At 37.5% G+C, this 19,298-nt stretch overlaps 1 protein-coding gene across 8 annotated transcripts in view; it reads right to left on the reverse strand.

Moving 5' to 3' along the window:
• The window catches only part of ncam1a (neural cell adhesion molecule 1a), a 279,874-nt gene that overhangs the window by 33,846 nt on the left and 226,730 nt on the right, over positions 1–19,298 (reverse strand). For 4 of the 8 annotated variants that reach the window (XM_067608755.1, XM_067608747.1, XM_067608748.1 and 1 more), the window contains 5 exons: positions 18,369–18,553; positions 17,695–17,791; positions 16,248–16,415; positions 9,386–9,511; positions 4,929–4,976 (listed from right to left, as the gene is read on the reverse strand). In XM_067608755.1, the coding sequence (XP_067464856.1) occupies positions 4,929–4,976; positions 9,386–9,511; positions 16,248–16,415; positions 17,695–17,791; positions 18,369–18,553 (624 nt within the window). The remainder of the gene's footprint in view (positions 1–4,928; positions 4,977–9,385; positions 9,512–16,247; positions 16,416–17,694; positions 17,792–18,368; positions 18,554–19,298) is intronic. The other 4 variants (XM_067608749.1, XM_067608750.1, XM_067608752.1 and 1 more) reach the window with 1 other exon arrangement.

Raw genomic sequence — 19,298 nt, forward strand, 5'->3', positions numbered from 1 at the left:
ATGCTGAGTGAATCAGACATTATTAGTTAGTAACAGCAGCAGAAACATAGGGACAATTAGACATTAGTACATTCAGTACTGTTATTCATGAGCATCATTCTGGGTTAGGTACATTATTTCTGAGGCTAAAACAGAGAAAGGGGTTGTTAGAATGAGAAGCTCCTTCATGCAGGCTGGATATTTTGGGTGCTGCTAAACATGAGGAGGGGCAACATTACACACATGTAACGGACATGGTTCTACGTGTAGCCCGACCTAATACAGCATCCTCCCTCATCTTCCAGCATACATTTAGAGGTAAGTGGTTAGAATTGAACATGATTTATAGGAAAAAAAACATGCTGTGGGATACAGACATTATTTTAGTCAGTGGTGTGGGTTCATAATTCCTTCTGATGCAATATTAATGCTGAAAATCTTAATGTAAGAGCCACGTTTGCACCAATACTGATATCAATTATTGTGAAAAAAGAATGCAACACCAGTAGCCTTTACAAAAGCCTTTGCCATACCTTTCAATACTGTTGTATTTAGCATGTATATGTAGAAATGGAAGTACCAACAAGACACCAAAGATGCAGACACATGCAGACACAAACAGCATTTTCATTGGGAAACAACAGAACAAGAAGAAGGATGCAACAAGAAAGAGGAAATAAACTTGCATGCAGCAGTAATGTAAGGGGCTGCTGTGAGTCTATTCAGTAAAATACTGATAGCTACTGTAGAGTAAATCATTCGGAGTAAAACAGAAATTAGCTTCATGGATGACTATGAGGGCTACATTTAACAGTACATGCGATTACAATCAGTGGCACATTGTGAAGGTACTCATTCAAATGCAATTAAAAATACAATGGCAAAAAACATAACAATACATTTTTAATGTGATGACTATGCAGGTTTCATACAGTAAAATCTGCAATTTGACCTTTAATGCCACCTGTAAGCAAATTATGGTACAATTTAAAGTTCAGATAAAAAAGCTAGACTGTTTCTAATCAAGGTCTTATATAAAGAAGCACAATAAGAAAAAAATACACTGTAGAATTAAAAATTACATGACATGAACCCTGATGTGCCTGATTCTTTACAAGTCACATAACTTACTGATTGGCTGGAACAATCTTGGCTTCTGATAAAACCAAAGTGAGAGAACTAATCTAAAGTAAGATCAAATGAAAAAAAAAAAAAACGAAACAATGGAATGAAATGTGTGAGCCCAATTACAATTGAATCTGTAGCTCTTGTTGCATCATTGCAATTTACTAAAACAAACATATTTTGGTGTGTTTTAAAGATGTATACGTTTCCTTTCCAGTGGTATGAGTTTAGTAATCCATCCAACATAAATTACATTTTTCTTGGTGCCTCTACAGAAAGGAGCAGCCATATGTGAATGCCTATGTGAGTTCACAGATGAGAAAAAAAGTTTGTTATTTAACTTGGACTTATTTAACCTGCATTTTTGCAAGTTTGAGTTGAATAGTTTCAGATACATCTTAGCTAGCACTGGGGACCCTTTTTCTACTTGGTATTAAGATGCAATCTGTATCTGAATATCTTATCTGGATAAGGACAAAAATAATGGTACAGTAATGTAGGTGTAAATGCAAGCAGAAGGCACTGAGCTCAATTAACCACGATACAAAGAATGTGGCCCTGGTTTGTATTTCGTATATTATTAGATTGCCCATACGGTATGAATCTTTAACAAGGCACTAACAAGAGAATAGTCTTGAATTGTTATTTTGTGATTGCAATGGAAAGTGGAAAAAAGTACCATATTTGGCAAGAAGAAAGAGGAGATGAAATACTGTTGAAATGAAGTAGTGTATGTTTACTAAATATTTACTACATGTTTACAGAATGGCATTAAGATGGATGAAAAATTGGCAAATAAAACTGAAAAAGTTTTAATGCCTCATCTATGAGTCTAATTTTACAAATGTCTTCTGAATGATCATTACTGATCTTATAATCTCAAACTAAAAAAAAAAAAAAAAAATTACCTTCTGTTGGCCAGCGAAGACGACATCATCAGCACCATGCAAGAGCCACATGACAAAGTCACATGATGTGCACGCACATGATCGGTTGACAGGAAAATACAAGGGAAGGAGGGTTGTGGGGACAGGAAGGGGGGACATGGGAAACACACAAAACATTTTTGAAATGATGAAAAGGTCAACAAAATTAACAAAATGAAGGAGAATGTTAAAGACAAAATGATACAAAAGGAACACAAACAACAAAAAGAAACACATAAATAGATAAACAGATTTTTTTTGAATACATATAAAAAACATGTTGCTGAATATATGAAGCAGTTGCAGTTTTTTGTTAGTTTTGGTTGTTGAAAATATGTAGAATTTCACAGCATAAATAAACAAACAAATACATTGATGTTGATTTTAATATATAGATTTAACACAACCAAAACTGAACACCCAGAATTGCTTCATGCATCCGGATAATCAACAGCTTTTCCTCTGATTTTTTTTTTTTCATTCTAATTTTTTCTTTACATAGCAAAATTAATGCCCAATGTGAAATTGAACTATGGTCAGCTCGAACACCATGATGGCCATTAAAGACAAATTAAAGATAAGGAAAATGCAGCCATATGCTTGGTGCCCTTGGGACAAACAATAAATCAGAAGAAGAACAGAGGAAACTCTGCATCCTTGGGAATACATACCATGCCAACTAAATATGGTACACAAAACAGCAGACAACAGTAAACACATGAGACATCAGGAGAAATAAGGTCTGCATCAGTTGACTGTCTAAAAGCGTTTGTGACACTGTGTAGTTGCTGGAGCACATACTATGAACAACTATATCCTGAATCTAATGTAAAGCCAAGGCTGTCCTATCTGACAAATGTTATTAAAAGTTTGTTCAAAGGTAGAGATTGAGTTAGGGACACTGCAAGGACATCAGCGACACATGTAGAACAATAGACATGCAACAATTACTCTATTAAACTTGTATGAAATACACAAACCATGTTTGTTTACACACTGCACACTGTTATCTCAAATTTTGCTTTAGGTTTTGTGTGAAACCACAAATTAAAGCAGTCAGTTTAGGTAGTAACAAAATGGTAGTACAAAATAACCATAAAATATCAGAGGGGGATTGCAAGTGTTGCTGATCACTGTCACCCCTCTGTTACTTCACTGGCTGCTGAGGTTTTCTAAACAGGCAAAGCAGGCCTGCCCGCCCCTGTGTATTGCCTGGTTGTATAAGGTGCGCATTGTCACAGCAAGAAGAAGAATCTCCTTTACATTATTGTTTGCATAGACAGGCCGACTTCACAAGACTAGTGCAAACTGCACTGTCATAACTGTATCACTGTATCTAAGATAAATGGACACAAACTGAGAAATATTGAGAGGGCTCTCAGAAAAATTCAAAATCTTCAGCGACAGAGTGTCTGTTGTTTTTAACTGACATTTGATGGCAAAGAGGCAAAAATTAGCTTGGTAGGTAGTAGAAAGTGGAGGGGAATTGCACAATCCAAGATGGCGACTGTAAGTTTTACTAATAAAGAGTGTTATTTGCTCACTGAATACATTTTGATGTAGTGTTTACAATGATGGATGAGCATTCCTGTGGGAACCCAGTATAAATACTAAATGATGGTTTGACCTATCATTAGGCCCTATAGTGGGTATCTGGGTAGCTGTGCCATCATAAATCTAGTTACCTGTGTCAGGTGACACCATTCTCTAACCCTGATCTAATGCCCCATTAAACTGCCTTTGAATCTTTAAGTTACCTTGGCCTTCACTGTAGCATGCTGCTTGAGCCATGATACAAAAAGGGAGCAACTAAGCATACACCTCTGTTTACATCTATATCTATACCTTCTACAAAAGGAGTTTTTCCTTGTCGCTGTTACCAAGTGCTTGCCCATGGAGGAATGTCTCTGTAAAATAAAGAGATGCTCTAGACCTGCTCTATGTAAAAGGCGCCCTGAGATCATTTCTGTTATGATTTGGCACTATATAAATAAAACTGAATAGAAAAATTTAATTGAATATCATCACCAGCTATCACTGTCAGCTAACAATATGCTAGCTAACAATAGCCAGCGAACAAGATGATAAACTAGCGAGCATGCTGCTTGAGCCACCAAACAAACAAGCCAATCTTCCTCAGCTACCTCACCTTAGCAAGCAACAACATCAACATCGAGCCTCCTCAGCTACCCCATTGTAGTGTCAATGACAAAATTAGTATTTAGCAACTTTGACTAACTTAAGACATCAATATTTGTTAAAGTGCAGATACGTCTGTACTATCTATCACTGGGTTGGAGTTTTCAGTTGCATTTACCAGTTTGTTGTCAACATTAAAGGTACTTACAGTAAATTTTATATGACACAAAGACATCATAAGTTGTTAGCATAGCGTACTTTCAAAAAACATTAGCACGGGTTATTACTGAACACAGTGTATGACATGGTGTTATGATTCTACTATCAATCAACTTAATTTATTCCCAATATGGTACCTCTTATAAAAAAAAATAAATAAAAAAATCACTTAAGTGTCAGCATGGAGTTGTGCAGCCACCGATCTACCAGGGTCTTTCACTGTGATTTGGATCTTCATGAACAGGTACGTTGTGTTAATTATGTCACACACAATATCATATAGTCAGGCCGTTAGAAGGGAAACCTTCATGTCCTTGACAAATGTTAGTAAAATCTATTAGAATTCAAGCCAGTTAGCAAAGCCAGTAAGTTGCCGACTCATTTTGTTGTTTTGCTACACTCTACCTGCAGAAGTAGATGAGCCCTTTTATGAGCCACGAGAGTAATGAATGAACATCTACACTAACTGTGAGGCCAAGCAGGTAAGAGACATAGAAGTGGAGAGAGACACACTGCACACTGCTGGACTGGCATACTCACTAAGGGCCATACTGGTGGCAGCGATAGGGGGTGGTGTCTCTGATGAAACTGAAAGATGGTGAAAACATGGTGAGAGGTGCTAGAATTCTCCTTAACAAGACGAACGTAGTGCTGGGTTGGTTTTGGTTTTATACTATCTTGGTTATAAGGAATTCCTCTGGAACATTTATGTGGAACAATGACTCCTCTTGTTTTTTCATGGGCAGCTCATAGCTCTTTGTATTACATCCTGTGCAATGGGAATGTCCACATGAACTAAGATGTCAAAGAACATTTTATATTTTCAGATATACTGCAGTCATTAACACTGTATTGGCCAAAGACACATAAGACATATGACCTTTCTAAATGCAGGTACCTGGTACCAAAGTTCTTTGGAGTTGGAACTTTGAAAGTTGAACTTTACACAGTACAATTGAGACAACAGCGTTCTTGTTGACATCATCACGTCAGCTGGCCTCAGGTGATTGATTACTCTTCAACATAACTGAACTCTAAACCTGTTATCTCCACTGTAATGTGCAGTTTATTTACATGCAGTAAAACCAAATCTAATATCATCCGCTAAAGTTATCTTCTGCCAACCCAATTCCACTGCAACAAATATTAGATTTCTACTCTGACACTGTAAGTAATTAAATCCTATGTTAACACAATGAAAAAACTGTACATGGGGACCTGAATAACCAGGTTTCTCTTGGTCAGATGACGAATACAGTCCAAGCCAGAATAAAACTCCTAACTGGGATACTAGTGTGAATGTAAACATACTCGTTGAAGATTTGCTTATAGACCATGTGGACTGCTGCACAATGGCCACAGTTGTGATGTGTTAATAGAAAGCTACAGCTCTACACCTCTTCTACACCCCAACAGTAACTAGGAAGCCATTTACAGTCTTTCTTATGTATTCTTGTGACCTCTGAGACACATGTGGCTTCAAGTCGAATGGCGAAATAACAATACTGAAATAAAAACACATCATGAGCACAAATGGGAATACTAATTATTTCTGGGTATTTAAGGCCTAAATATCTCATTCTTATGTTTCCATATGGGACCATTTATGCACAAAGATTCCCAACTTTTAAAATTACTACCAGTAATCTACCAGTATCTTCGTCTTTCCACATTGATTATTGTATGATAATACACCTCTGTCCTACTTTGTTGTTTACCTTCTTTAAAGATCACTGCAGAGCTGAATTGCTGCAGTGCACAAGTGCAATATATTTTATACTGGAGAGACACTAAAAGAAAGATGCTACAAACAAGCACTACTAAAGAAGCAAAGGTAGCATTAAGGACTATAGTACAAAATCACTCACTTGCTACAAGCTATGAGTCTGTCATATCAATCTTTCACACTGCTTAACAAACCTGAAACCACATTATAGTAATGAAATGGAATGCTGTCTGGAAAAATAGTACAACAGGTAATGGATGAGTACTGGTATCCAATTAAGAAAAGAAAATCATGATTTAGTGCAATGATTTCTGTGGAACTTTTCATGGAGGACAAGACATTATTAGATCATGAACGTTGTTAGTTTCACATAATGTTTCTTCAGTCATTAAAGCAGTGTTTTAAGAGACAATGTTCAAAGTAAAGCAAATAAAGGCAAATGGAAGAGATCCACTACAGAAGAAAATAAAGCAGACAGAACAGGGCGAAAAGAAACTTACTTGTGAAAGAATACTCTGAGAAGTCCAATGGAATACAGAACAGATGGAAAACGATGATGAGAAAACAATAACACAAAGAGAAGAAACAAAGACAATGAAATGAGAAATATGAACAATGATAGAGGGCAATTCTGTTCTGCTGCATCATTAACCTGCTGTCACACTGCTACTTTGTCTTATTGAACCTACTGTCTGAAGCAAGTCTCACTTCTCTTTGTTCTGCAGATAACTTGACTTTGACAATACTAATACTGTTACCGAATAAATTAGAAATTTGTCTTTTAAAAGACTTCAAGCTCAGATGTGACTTTGGCTGTGCTATAGAGATCAATGTTTTGTTAAAAGGACAAAAGGGGTTTCTGTATAACAACACTGCCACTCTAATGTAATGTAACCCATCAAATGACAAGGTGTACAATCTCAATGGATTCCTTTTTTTTTCTTTTGAATCCCGTAACTGATACAGGAAATACAGTTTAAGCACAACTTAAAGTTTCTACAAAGATCTATGTAGACTCGTGTAAACTGAATATACAGTTTACATCTGACACTAGTTTTTTCTTTTTTGCTGAAACATCTTGAAGTAGAACAAAGACTCTCACCTTTAGCTAATCAGGCAAAATGAGGAGGACTCTCTACAGAAGCACTGGGGTGATTAAGCACAGATGGGTGTGTGACATAGAGGCTGGTACAAACTAAAACAAAGATTTATTTATGACTCTGATTTGAAATGCTGACTGAGAAATAGGTCTGCTGCCTTTTGATTGTAGCCTGGCTAAACTAATGCTGCAGTGGATAGATGTATTAAACGATAGTACTGTTTTATTATGACTTGGGTCTTATTATCATAGTTTTGGCCATCATTTAAATAGGTAATAATAACAAAATAACACATAATAACATATATCTCACCATCTTAATTACGAACGTGGTGACATTGCTAAAAAAAAAAAAAAAAAAAAGTCTGGCAGTGAAAAATGGTGAGACTATCGGAAAATAAAAGCAGAAAACGGTAAAATCCTCACTGCTGTTGTGTACACACAGCTTTCCAGCACAGGATGTACAAGAAACACGTTACTTACCTCCACATAAAGTGACTTATTCATCTAGATGAACTGTTGGCTTGTTTACAGCCTGTCTGATTGTCTGACTGTGTTTCTTAATTTGTTTGGTGAGTACGATGTTATCATAGACAAAACTACAATTCAGTTAGGAAACTCAAGCAAACAGTAAGAGCTTAAGGTGAGAGAAGCGAGCTTGTGACCGGAGGGTTGCTGGCTCAATCCCCTGGACCGGCAGGATAAATCCCTCGCCCCTCATTACCACGACTAAGGTGCACCAGAGCAAGGCGCTTAACCCTGACTGCTCATGTAGAGCTGCCCAGCGGCCAGTACATCAGACTGTGGTTGTACTGGACAGCTTTCAAGGTGTGCATGTATGACTGTGTGATCAGAGTGTTCTTGAAAAAGAGTGAAACTCCCCGCTGAATAGATACAGGTGAAAAAAAAAAGGATGTGAGTAGTGTGGCAGCAGGTATGCAGCAAAGTGTGAGCAGAACACTGACGGCTTAAATACACTGCCATGAATATAAGTGTTGGATATATGTTACAGCGAGGGGAATATAGCATGAGAGTGGGGCGGCATCTCGAGTTGGTCTGCCTGAACTAGCTCGCAGGCGTCACTTCATTAATAAGACCCATGTTGTAATAAAGCCGAGTTATCTTTTAAACTCCAAGTTTCCCTTCATTGCCTGTGTTTGAGACTAGCACATTACCATATTATGTGAACTTTCTTATGCTGGCTGTGACTTTCTTGTGCGACTGCCTTATAATACTGAGTTGTCTTTCATAAACTGTTTAAGAACCAATACCATACTTCTGTCCTAAAACATGGCACAAGAAATACACAGTCTTCCTTTTGGTTTCCTCCTTTAAATCTCTGCGGTGGTTTTAAAGTTAGATGTGCGGAATGAGACCCTTTTCTCACATTTCAAGTGTCTATTACAACGTGTCAAGTCAGTCTATACCATTATTTTGTATTATATTAAGCACTTATGAGATAGATGTGAGCCAAATCCAAGAGATCATTATTTAATAGAGGACATCCTCTCCTTGTATGTACCTTGCTCTGTGCCGGTAAGGTGACTCTGTCTCCTCGCTTCCTTTCCCCCAAACACAGTTAAATATAAACATTTTCTTCACCTCCAAAATACCCAACATTTCATCATCTGCTGCCATTTCCTTCACAAAATATAAGTAATCTTCAGCAGGGCTTGACATGTGACTGCTAAACTAAGAATGCGTGCTGTCATTGAATAATAAAGAATACCTTTTCACACTTAAGTATAAATCACCCTTAAAAGCACAAAAGTACTTGAAGAGAGCTTCACTAAATCATCAGAGTTGTGGGCTAAGAAGGCGCGATAATGGAAAGCGGCAAGGTCTGCCTTTCACACTGCAAACATTCAAGAGGCAATCAATACTGTTCATTGGTAAAGGCTACACAGGGTATGCTTTGTTTAGTTAACATTATTAACTGTGTTGGATTATTAAGTGTCAGCAGCATCAGGAATAATCATTCCTTCTAGCTTGGCTGGAAAAGGACTGCACTGGGGCTTGGCGTGAGAAAAAGAGGACTGTGGGGGTGAAAGCATCTGGTTTCAGCTAGACATGAACAGGCGGTGGATTGAGCAAAAGTATTAGGTTCAGAGCATAAGGGTCAGAGGAGCGCTTACTGAGAGCAGGGACATGGGGAGCAAGGGCAGTACTTACGGACTGGCTCGGTCTTGAAAACACTAGGCGGGCTGCTCTCGCCTTCGCCTTTGCCATTGGTGGCAGACATCTTGACCTCGTAGGTGGTCTCCGGTTTCAGGCCAGTGATGGTGATTTTGGTCATGTCTGTTGGAGGCAAGCTGGTGTTATTCCATGCATGAACTGTATACAGTTATCAAAGAAATAGTAAACCAAGACTATAGGAACAATACAATAGATTTTTATTGGTCTTTATGCTCTAATCTGTGTACAAGATGCATAAATGACTATTATTTCCACTATTATGGTTAACTCTGTTATTCATGCAAAATATCGTCACAAATACACCACACTTATTTTGTGAAAAACTAGTATAAACTGATTTCTGTGAAAAAATAATCTAAAAGAAGAAATTAATGTATTTAAACAAAGCCTTATTTTACACTAATAGTCAGAGCAAGATCATAACTCATATGTGTTGCTCATGCAATATGTTTATATGTACTTGGTTTGCTTGTTATAATAAACTATTGAATTTTTGACATTGTCTGTTTTTGTTTTTTTGTTTCTTTGGCTCACTATTTGCTTGCTCTTCCTGCTCTTCTTGCAATCACTACAATTGTTTGTACAGCATATACTACATTACGTCTTCCTGTTATTTTGTTGTGTTTGTTTTAGGCTGTGTGTACAAATCTACTACTTCACTTCCATTGGATAAAAAACATCAATCAAATTAATGCTGCAAGCAGCAGGGAATGGGCCCTCACACCTCATGTGCGTCAGAGACAGCAGCAGCTGTGGTATCACTACTGAAGGTCAGTTGACACGGCTCTGAATTGTCAGGATTATAAGATGGTGTGAATGGGTGAAATATTATTTCCTATGTGCAGTATGTGGTGCTAGAGATGTCATCTTGGAAATTATGTATGCATTTGACAAGCTGTCATCTAGGCCTCACATCCTGTTGCCCGTAGGCAATACTACATAAGTGAAATATTAACATAGCAACACGTTTACCAGGAGGCAACTGACGTGGACATACATTTTCATGAATATTGGACATTGCATGTAGGAGATCACATCCTTTGTCCACAACGTGACAATAGAGAACACCCACTGATTATACATCATGTTGCTGTATATCATGTGTAGACCACAATGCAAATTTCATGTAAATCAGATGATGTCTGTCACATAAGGCTGACTTCCTGTTGTCAGTAGGTGGCTCTATGACTATGATTCAATATTGACATGTAGATGTGTTCAGGCCTGGACTCTTACCAAGCATGAGAAATTCGGGGCAGATTGGATGATGTAAAGTCAAGTTACAACAACTTCCTGTTTCATGTTTTGATCAAAATTGACCAGCATGCCATGTCAAGGGCTTTGCAATTTAGCATGGCAAAAGTCTTTAGATATCACCTACCAAGTTTGAAGTAGCTCTGGTTAAATCTCTAGAAAGAGTTTGTTAAAGTACAACGCCTGTAAATGGCCTCATCTTGTGAAAAAAATGCACAGTAAATTCAAAATGGCTGACTTCCTGTTGGACATTTCATTAATCTATGTCAAATTTAAAAGTGGGCGCTCCGACTTTGAAATTTTCTAGGGGGCGCCCTCAAGCCATTTTGCCACACTCAAACCTAAGATGCATATCAGATATCTAGTTTCCCTACTTCTGATGCATATGCAAAGTTTCCTGAGTTTTGGAGCACCCCCAGCACCTCAAAAATGCTAGGAGTAATTAGGAGACGCTATAGTGCCAATGTGTCACGCCAAGTCCGATTGCATATCAAATCGAAATATTTACTAGTTTGAAAATGGGTGCAAAGTTTTGTGAGTTTTTGTACATCCTAAAGGCCTCAAATATGTATTCATAAAATGAAAATTGATGCACAAAATCCAAAATGGCTGAGTTCCTGTTAGGCAAAAAAAAAAAAAAAGAATAAAAAAAAGTGTATTATGCCCAAAACGATGAGAGCAATGATCCCACTGAATTTCATGAACATCAAAGCAACTTTATCCCAACATGGCCTTGTGTTTGGGGGTGATATGGAGCCCATTGGACACACATGAGCCAAGTCACTACAGAACTTTGCCATTTCGCCAGTTCTGATGTGTGTGCCAATTTTTGAGCATCCAAAGCCCCTCAAAACTGCAATGGTGTACTATAATATAAAAAATATAAAAAGTCTTTATTGAAAGAAACTCTGAGAACCACTATGAAGAGTATGTGTATTTCAATCTGTGGAGTTAATTTGTCTCGATGGTAGATTAAAACTAAGTACAAACATACATTAGTTCAAGACGATATACAACAAAATTATTTTCAAGAGGTATATGGATGAGGAAGGGTTGTGTTAACTGTTAAAGTATTATTTTGGATATTGGGGTTGTACAGAGAATTGGGATAGTTGCTTATACGTTGTATATATGAGTTTATAGATGAGTACTTGAGAAAGGGCAAGGAATAAATAAGTGTATACTTCTTCCTACTCGTTTACTAACATGTAATTTGTGTTGTTTATGAGAATTTGTTTCTATGGGTTTATTGTTTATTTCATTTTTAGTCTTTTGTTTTTATCTGTTTTTTTCATTTTTACATGCTCAAAATAAAATTGACTAAACTAAATAATAATAATTATTACTATAATTATAATTATTATCATTATTATCATCATCATCATCTATACAAAACAATAGGTTCCTCACACTTTCAGTGCCAGGGACCGTTGGGGCCCCTGCAATTTCGTGCTTGTTCTAATAAAATATAAATATGAATTATTCAAGGTTATTCAGGTGTCTTGAAGGTAATTCAAGAAACCTATTTTTAGAATGACTCAATAAGCTCTCAGATGTTTAGCCTAGCTTGATCCTAGAAAAAGGTTACCATCTTAATATGTATTTATACATGTTTATCTCACTAGAAAACATGGCGCTGAGCAGTACCCACATTGGTACTGGTCGTTATTTCTTTGAACAATTGAGGGTTTAGTAGTCACGTGTAATAATAGTCAGTGAGCACAGCTTTCTGAATACCAGGAAAAGGTTGTGATTAAAGTGTGGTTGAGTGGTGTTTGATTACTGGCTTTATTGTAGCCAAATTATAGTCTATTTTAATCTGTGGAAGGTGTAGTACAGAAAGAATGCTATTAGGAGAGCCTGTGACTAATTTTAAATGCAAATTTCAAGGGCGAAGTGAATTCATTTACACAGTAGTCACCCAACAAGAATGCAATTTAATAGCTTCAAATATCACATATATAGCATGTAAATAATTCCATAAAGTGTTATTTTTTGGTGTTTTTCTCCAGAGGTGACAAGAATGACATTTTGTAATTAAAATGTACTACGTTTAATCATGGAGGCAATATTATATTTGCATATAACCAATAAGATTTCAATCAGGAGACACACACACGAACACGCGTTTCTTGATTTTTGTCATAAAACAGCACTTGGCTGATATTTCACTGTGTAATACAAAGAATAGTAATTTCATGGATGAGAACAAATTAAGGTCCTGTTGCAAAACAGCTGCGAAACATTTTTTGATAACTTTGAAAATTCTAAATGCGTTTCACATTAATGTCTCAATGAGAGAGACTTTCAGAATGAAACACGCATAAGTAAGTGCTCAGAGAAATCAAATGAATACAGCTTAAAAAGCATGTTGTCCAAATTGATTCAGAACTGGACTTTTAGACCCAACAGCATCAGTAAAACTAATGTTACTGCTTGGAGTAATTTGCCAGTGAAGCTGGTTTCCTCGGCTTAACTAAAAGATTATCTCCACAAATCATAACAATCGTTACAAATCTGACTGACTTTGGTATGGGTTAATCATTGTGTTGCCTTAACGCAGCATCAAGGAAAGTGTACTGATGTCAGAGAAATCAATCTTTGAAGGTATTATGGCAATAATTAGCATAAATGATTGTCATTTGGTCATATGGTTACTGACCTAAAGCTGCAATATGCAACCTGTTTCACATTAAATAAATCCACAAATAAACCCCAAGTGTAACCTTAACAGGCTGTTTGCCCTGGTTTTGAGAGATCTGTCTGACTTGTCTTGTTTCCATCCAAATACAATGGAGGTGAATAGAATATGGATTGTGGAGCTCATAGAACTGAAAAATTACATTTTAAAAATTGTCAAAGCAGTACAATGTGTCAAAAAATGTCCCAAAATGGTCTCCTCATCACTCAGGATCATCCCCAGACCTCCCCTTGAACAGTTTTAAGTGGAACTACCTCTTACTGAAGAAACAGTCCTCATGAAAACTGCTGACTGTGAGGTCTGTGGACCTTGTCCAGAGTAATGGTGAAGACAACTGAACAAATATCAAACATTGTATAAAAAAGTAACCTAAGATGTTCTTCAACAATTGATGTGACTTTGTGTAAAGCAGCACTTTGTTTGTTTGTATCTATTTCCTTTAAGGGTTGATGAGGGAACCCAGGAACTACATAATAATCTTGTTGTATTTGAAAAGACAGTATTTACTTTATGTATTATTGACAAATGCAAAATTTCAAAATTGTGTCCAGGCTGTCTATTCATCAAATTGAACCCTGATAAAGCAGACTTATTTTGCCTTGTGTTTGTCTACGTAACAATGACGCCTATGGAACCATTAAAGGATAAGGCTGATAATATTCCATATTTTTCTTACTGTCAACAAATCTCATGATAAGACCAAAACCAACAATCAATTGATTCTAGTATCAAGTATTGTCTGTATAGCCAAAGCCTGCTATAGCTTATTTCTCTGTACCATAGACCTCCATTGTTGTCCAAACACAGGTAAAATTACCTCAACGCGCTACACTGTTGCACTGATGATTTTGAATCACCCCCACATACACTGTTCTGTTGCTGTAATTAGTCTCCAGCAAAAGGGTAATTCAGCCTTTAAAAAGAAAAGAAACAACATATTTGTGCCACAGACAGAGTAGGGAAGTCAGTCAGTATCGAGATGGACTGATGCATTGTTGGTTTTGCTCTTTTCATGAGATTTGTTGCCAGTCCTTAAAAGCCTGTTATCGTAAAAAAAAAATGTCACAAACTATAAAATAGCAATTTATTCGTCACCTGATGTGCACACTTCTGCAATATCTAAAGTTGTTTGAAACAACAACAAAGCTGCTGCTGTATTTGTATGGTAGATAGTCACCGGGGTAAATATCTGTATATGGACCCACAGTGATGGGTGTAGTATATCTGGCAGTACTTCTTTCAAACATGTGATGGCAGCCCTGGTTCATAATATTGTCATAGACACTTGAAACTCAGTAGCTTTTTTATTGGCGCATTTCAGCCATCAGTAACAATATACTTCCTTCCGACCTGGCATGTTGTAGCTTAAATAGGTATCCCTTTAGTATTAGGAGTAGTATTACACAAATGAACATAAATACACTGCAAGCATTGTAAAGCGCAACAGACAACGTCCATTCAGTATACGAGGGTGTTGGAAAGGCTCTAATTCATCAGATGTGGATTAGCTGATGTGGCTTCATAAAATATTTTTGGTAACATTTACTGTGGGTGCGTGTGTGCATGTGTTTTGTGTATACGATTACATGACAGGCATCTCTTGGGCCTTGAGCTGACAGCAGAGCATGTCAGCCACCGAGTGATGTGTCCCATGTGGCATACAGGACAAGAACCAGCCGGATATGTAAGAGCCACAAACCCTCAGTGGGACAGGGATATTATCAGGGGCCTGTCAGTAGTCTGAGCTGACTGTCATTTAGACTACGCTGTGTTCCACCTCTCCTCCTAACATCAGCTGTGCTGTCAAGTTTGGATTAACAGTTGTTGATAACTGGGGTGTTTTCTGCAGTTTTTGCCCATTTTCCTTAAAGTAGATGTGAAAAAAATAGATAAAATAACAATAAGGAAATTTATTTGTTATTTCAGACTGATGACAATTCTAGTGTTGAACCGCCAATAAACACGATAGGACCACAGCATAGTTCAGAGAAAAAATTACGTCTCTGCATCCTCATTCCTGTTTACTGCCAAACCCTAAACGAGCTAGCCCTGCCTAATTAGCTCAGGAACAGTGTCAGTGTTCCAGGAATATAAGCACCTTGTTGATGGTACATTATGTCTTGATAATGTCAAAATACTGTATGCAGTGATGTGTTACATGAAAAAAAGCTAATTTTCATGGATTTAGTCAGTTGTATTGTTTTTCTTTTACTTATTTACATTTAGGATGTACATGTTCTGGCACTACAGTTCCCATCATGCTATGCTATGATGGAAACTGGAAGTGTAACTAATGTTGATAAGTTGCAATTGTTTTTTCTTTTCTTTTTACACTATATTCTACAAATATATTTTTTCATGCTGAAAAGTCAAGCTGCATTAGCTTTAAGCAGTTTGTGTGTCACAGTTACAGGCAACAATCAGTGGATTACCTTGATACTCCAAAATTTTAAATCTTATGATTAAGAGGTAAAAGCTGATGCATGTGATGCGTCCTAAGAGATCGCAGAAAACACTGACCCTGAAGACAGAATTAAATGACATTCTTGCATCCACTTGGCTAAATTAAATGTACATTTTTTTAAGCTGTCAGGGGAAATGTGGGTGAGTGGTGGTGACTCAGGGACAAGACTAATTCAACACTGAATAGCATCAGGCACTAAAATGTATCCCTTCTGTCAACACATCATAGCTGGTGTATCTGATCAGCTGTTGACAAAATATAATGTAAAAATAAAAGCTCATAAAAACAATTCTTGTGAAATGATGCGTGTGATATTTTCTTTGTGCAGAGTTTAACACTTGCTTGTGATAGCCAAGAGGATGCGCACAACAGCTGATGAAAGGAATGTAAACTTTGGTCAGGAGAGATGTTTGACTCACAGTCTTCAACATTGTACTCCTTGCCAGTCCAGTCCTGGCTGGGCACACGCCATTCTACTCTGTACTTGATAATGGGCACACCACCGAAGGACTCCGGCTCCTCAAACTCTACCACTGCTGTGCTGGAGAAAGGGTCCACTTGTAGAATTTCTGGCGATGATGGCACCTCTGCAACAGAACCCAGACAAAAAGAAAATGCGTTGTAGTTCGCTTTTCAATAACAAATTTCAAAAGCTAGCATTACTGCAAAGACTAGCCAATAGATTGCAACTTGACAATTAAAAAATGGCAATTTCCAATAACAATAACAAGTACTTTAGTCACATAAACAGGATTTTTTTGCATGGAGTTCACATGTTTAGTGTTGTTAATGGCTTAAACAGACTACTGGTTGACTGGCAGCAGTGAAATTTTCTTACAATAATGTTTTTCTAGTGTGTTTGCATCTATATCATCTCTCTTTCTAAAGCTTTTACTATGAAAATGTTCTATATAATATGAGTATATTGCTCATAATGTTGCCATTTAAGCCAGAAGATGCCAGATACAACAGTTCCTTCATGATAATTATCACACCCACCACTGTGAGTTCTGTGAAAAAGACACTCATTGCTTTACATAGGTGTTAAAGTTCTACTAACTGACAATTTTAATTATATTTGTGAACATTTTAACCAGTGAGTCTGTGACTATGTTAATTAGTGTTTCTGTAAGTTACTGCTTTGTGATGTCTTGTTGTAATGTTGTTATGTTTGTAATGATATCTGTTCTCAGGTCTCTCGTAAAACCAACCTCGAGAAGTTTCAATGAGACTTCCTGAATTGTTTATTTAAATATTTGATAATAAGCTAATCATTAAAAGGTAAGAAAAACATGTGGTTATTGTGTGAGAGTCTTCAAAACCAAATACAATGACAAGGATTTCAGTTTCTCTTCAATGTTGGGGTGCAGACTTAGTGCATATTTGTGTCTTGTGACATCAAAAATAGAATATCAGTTTCCCTTCAGAAGAAGCCAGGCTGGACTCTCTTCTGTGTTACCAAACTGTTTATTTGCTTTGGCAGGGAGATAATTGCATTTAAAGGCATTAGAAGATCTCATGTGATTGGCTCTGATTGATACCAGCCCCTGCACCACCTACTGATAATGGCCCACTCCAAATCAGCCCCTTTCACAACTATGCTGCTGGCATGCCTCTGTTGCCCCAATGCCTCTGGTCAGCCAATTACTGAATATCTGTTGGACATGTCTGAATGAGTTTGCAAAGACAGCTTTAGCTCCCGCTTGAGATGCACTTTGATGTAGATAGGGATTAGTGTTCAAAATGGGGCGGTAGCGAAGTGCCTCCACACAGGCACTTACCCCCATTTTGGATTTTAAATCATTTACCTTTTATTTCATTTTTGATGAATTTGAAAAAAAATGCTTGTTTTCGTTTAAAACAAACCTGCTGGGATAAGAAGGAACTCCTTGGACTCTGTACCCATCATATTGGATGCTGTGCAGTTGTAGCTTCCAAAGTCATTTTGAGAGTTGGGGGTAACCTGAGAAACAGAAAAAAAGACATAAACACAGACAAACATCAGATCATGTGGTGAGGCACTGCAGGTGAATACGAAAAAAAATATCAGTAGGAACTGAATTTGTACATCATTAGGATGTAGTTATTAGATATTAGTTTTGTGCCATTAAGCAGTTCATTCATGGTTGATCACATGTGATTGATTTGGATGGTGGTCGGTATGCAGATGTACAGGTATTTAGGAACTAATCATTACACACTGGTTCATTAGCATAGTGCCTAGCAGTCTCTCGACAATGTGTACTATATTATCCATTATGACATTAAGCCTTTATAAAGCTAAGCTCTGTTTAAGAATTAGCAGGTAAAATCATTTAACACTTAAGTGGAATAAAAGCTATTTATAATTTCTTCTAATGGCTGATCTTTATCTGTTAGGTAACTGCTGTTGATGTAGGCACAATATTTAATATTAACAGAAAGCTGACATGCCCTGCCAAAACTGCAATTCCCAGTGTCTTACAAACACACAGTCTCTTTGTGTTATATCAACTCCTGTGCTTTTTTATGCCAGTATGAAGATGGCAGGTGCAGCAGACCTCCAGGTAGCTGTTGGTTGGCGTGTTGTAGATCTTGATGTTGGTGGTGTTGGCAGTGGGCAGCTGAAGACCGTCTCTGAACCAAACCACAGCGGCTCCAGGGTGAGCTTCCACCTCACAGCTGATGTTGGCTGGGTTTCCCTCCCACGTGTACACTGCCACTGAACCGAGAATCTTTGGAGCATCTGCAGCAACACACAGGGGAGTGAAGATGGTAAACATCACACCAGGCCTGTTTGGAACACTTTACTGACAATCTGAAGCATTTATTCCTTCAATCTGGTGCTATCAAATGACCATAATCAGTCTAAAAATGTGACTGTCTGGCTGTCCTACTTTTAAGACAACTATAATGTTCTTTTAGTGAGATATGGGATGTCATCCTGGTATGGCAACCTCACGGTAAAACTAAAAACTAAGTTTGCTCGTCTGGTACACAGGGCCATGAAGGTAATTGGAAAAAGCGACTACCAGACCCTGCAGTCCACTTACCAACAAACTGTTTTTAGGCAAGCCCAGAGGACAGTAAATGATCCCTCTCACATCCTTCATTCAGAGTATGACCTCCTACCCTCGAGCAGACAATACAGAGTCCCTCACTACAAACTCAAAATGCTGCTTGAGGCTGAAGTTTGTGCAATAATTTTTTAATAATTTTTACAGTGCTTTCACTATGGTGATCTTTTAGCATGAATTTTTTATGAGGTGTATGTATGTGTTATGTTACGGGTTATGTGCAATATTGTCATGTTATGTAATTGCTGGTGTTGGTATGGCTGAGGTTGTATTGTTTGTGTCATTGTGGCCGTCAAGGCATTCATGGTGCAGCTACAGAGTCCAAGACAAATTTCCCTGAGCGGGACAATAAAGTTTATCGTGTCGTATAAGGACAGAAACTGTAATCAACTAATTACAGGAAAACCAAAACGC

The sequence above is a fragment of the Thunnus thynnus genome, chromosome 13 (assembly GCF_963924715.1).
Source record: "Thunnus thynnus chromosome 13, fThuThy2.1, whole genome shotgun sequence".
Taxonomy (NCBI): domain Eukaryota; kingdom Metazoa; phylum Chordata; class Actinopteri; order Scombriformes; family Scombridae; genus Thunnus; species Thunnus thynnus.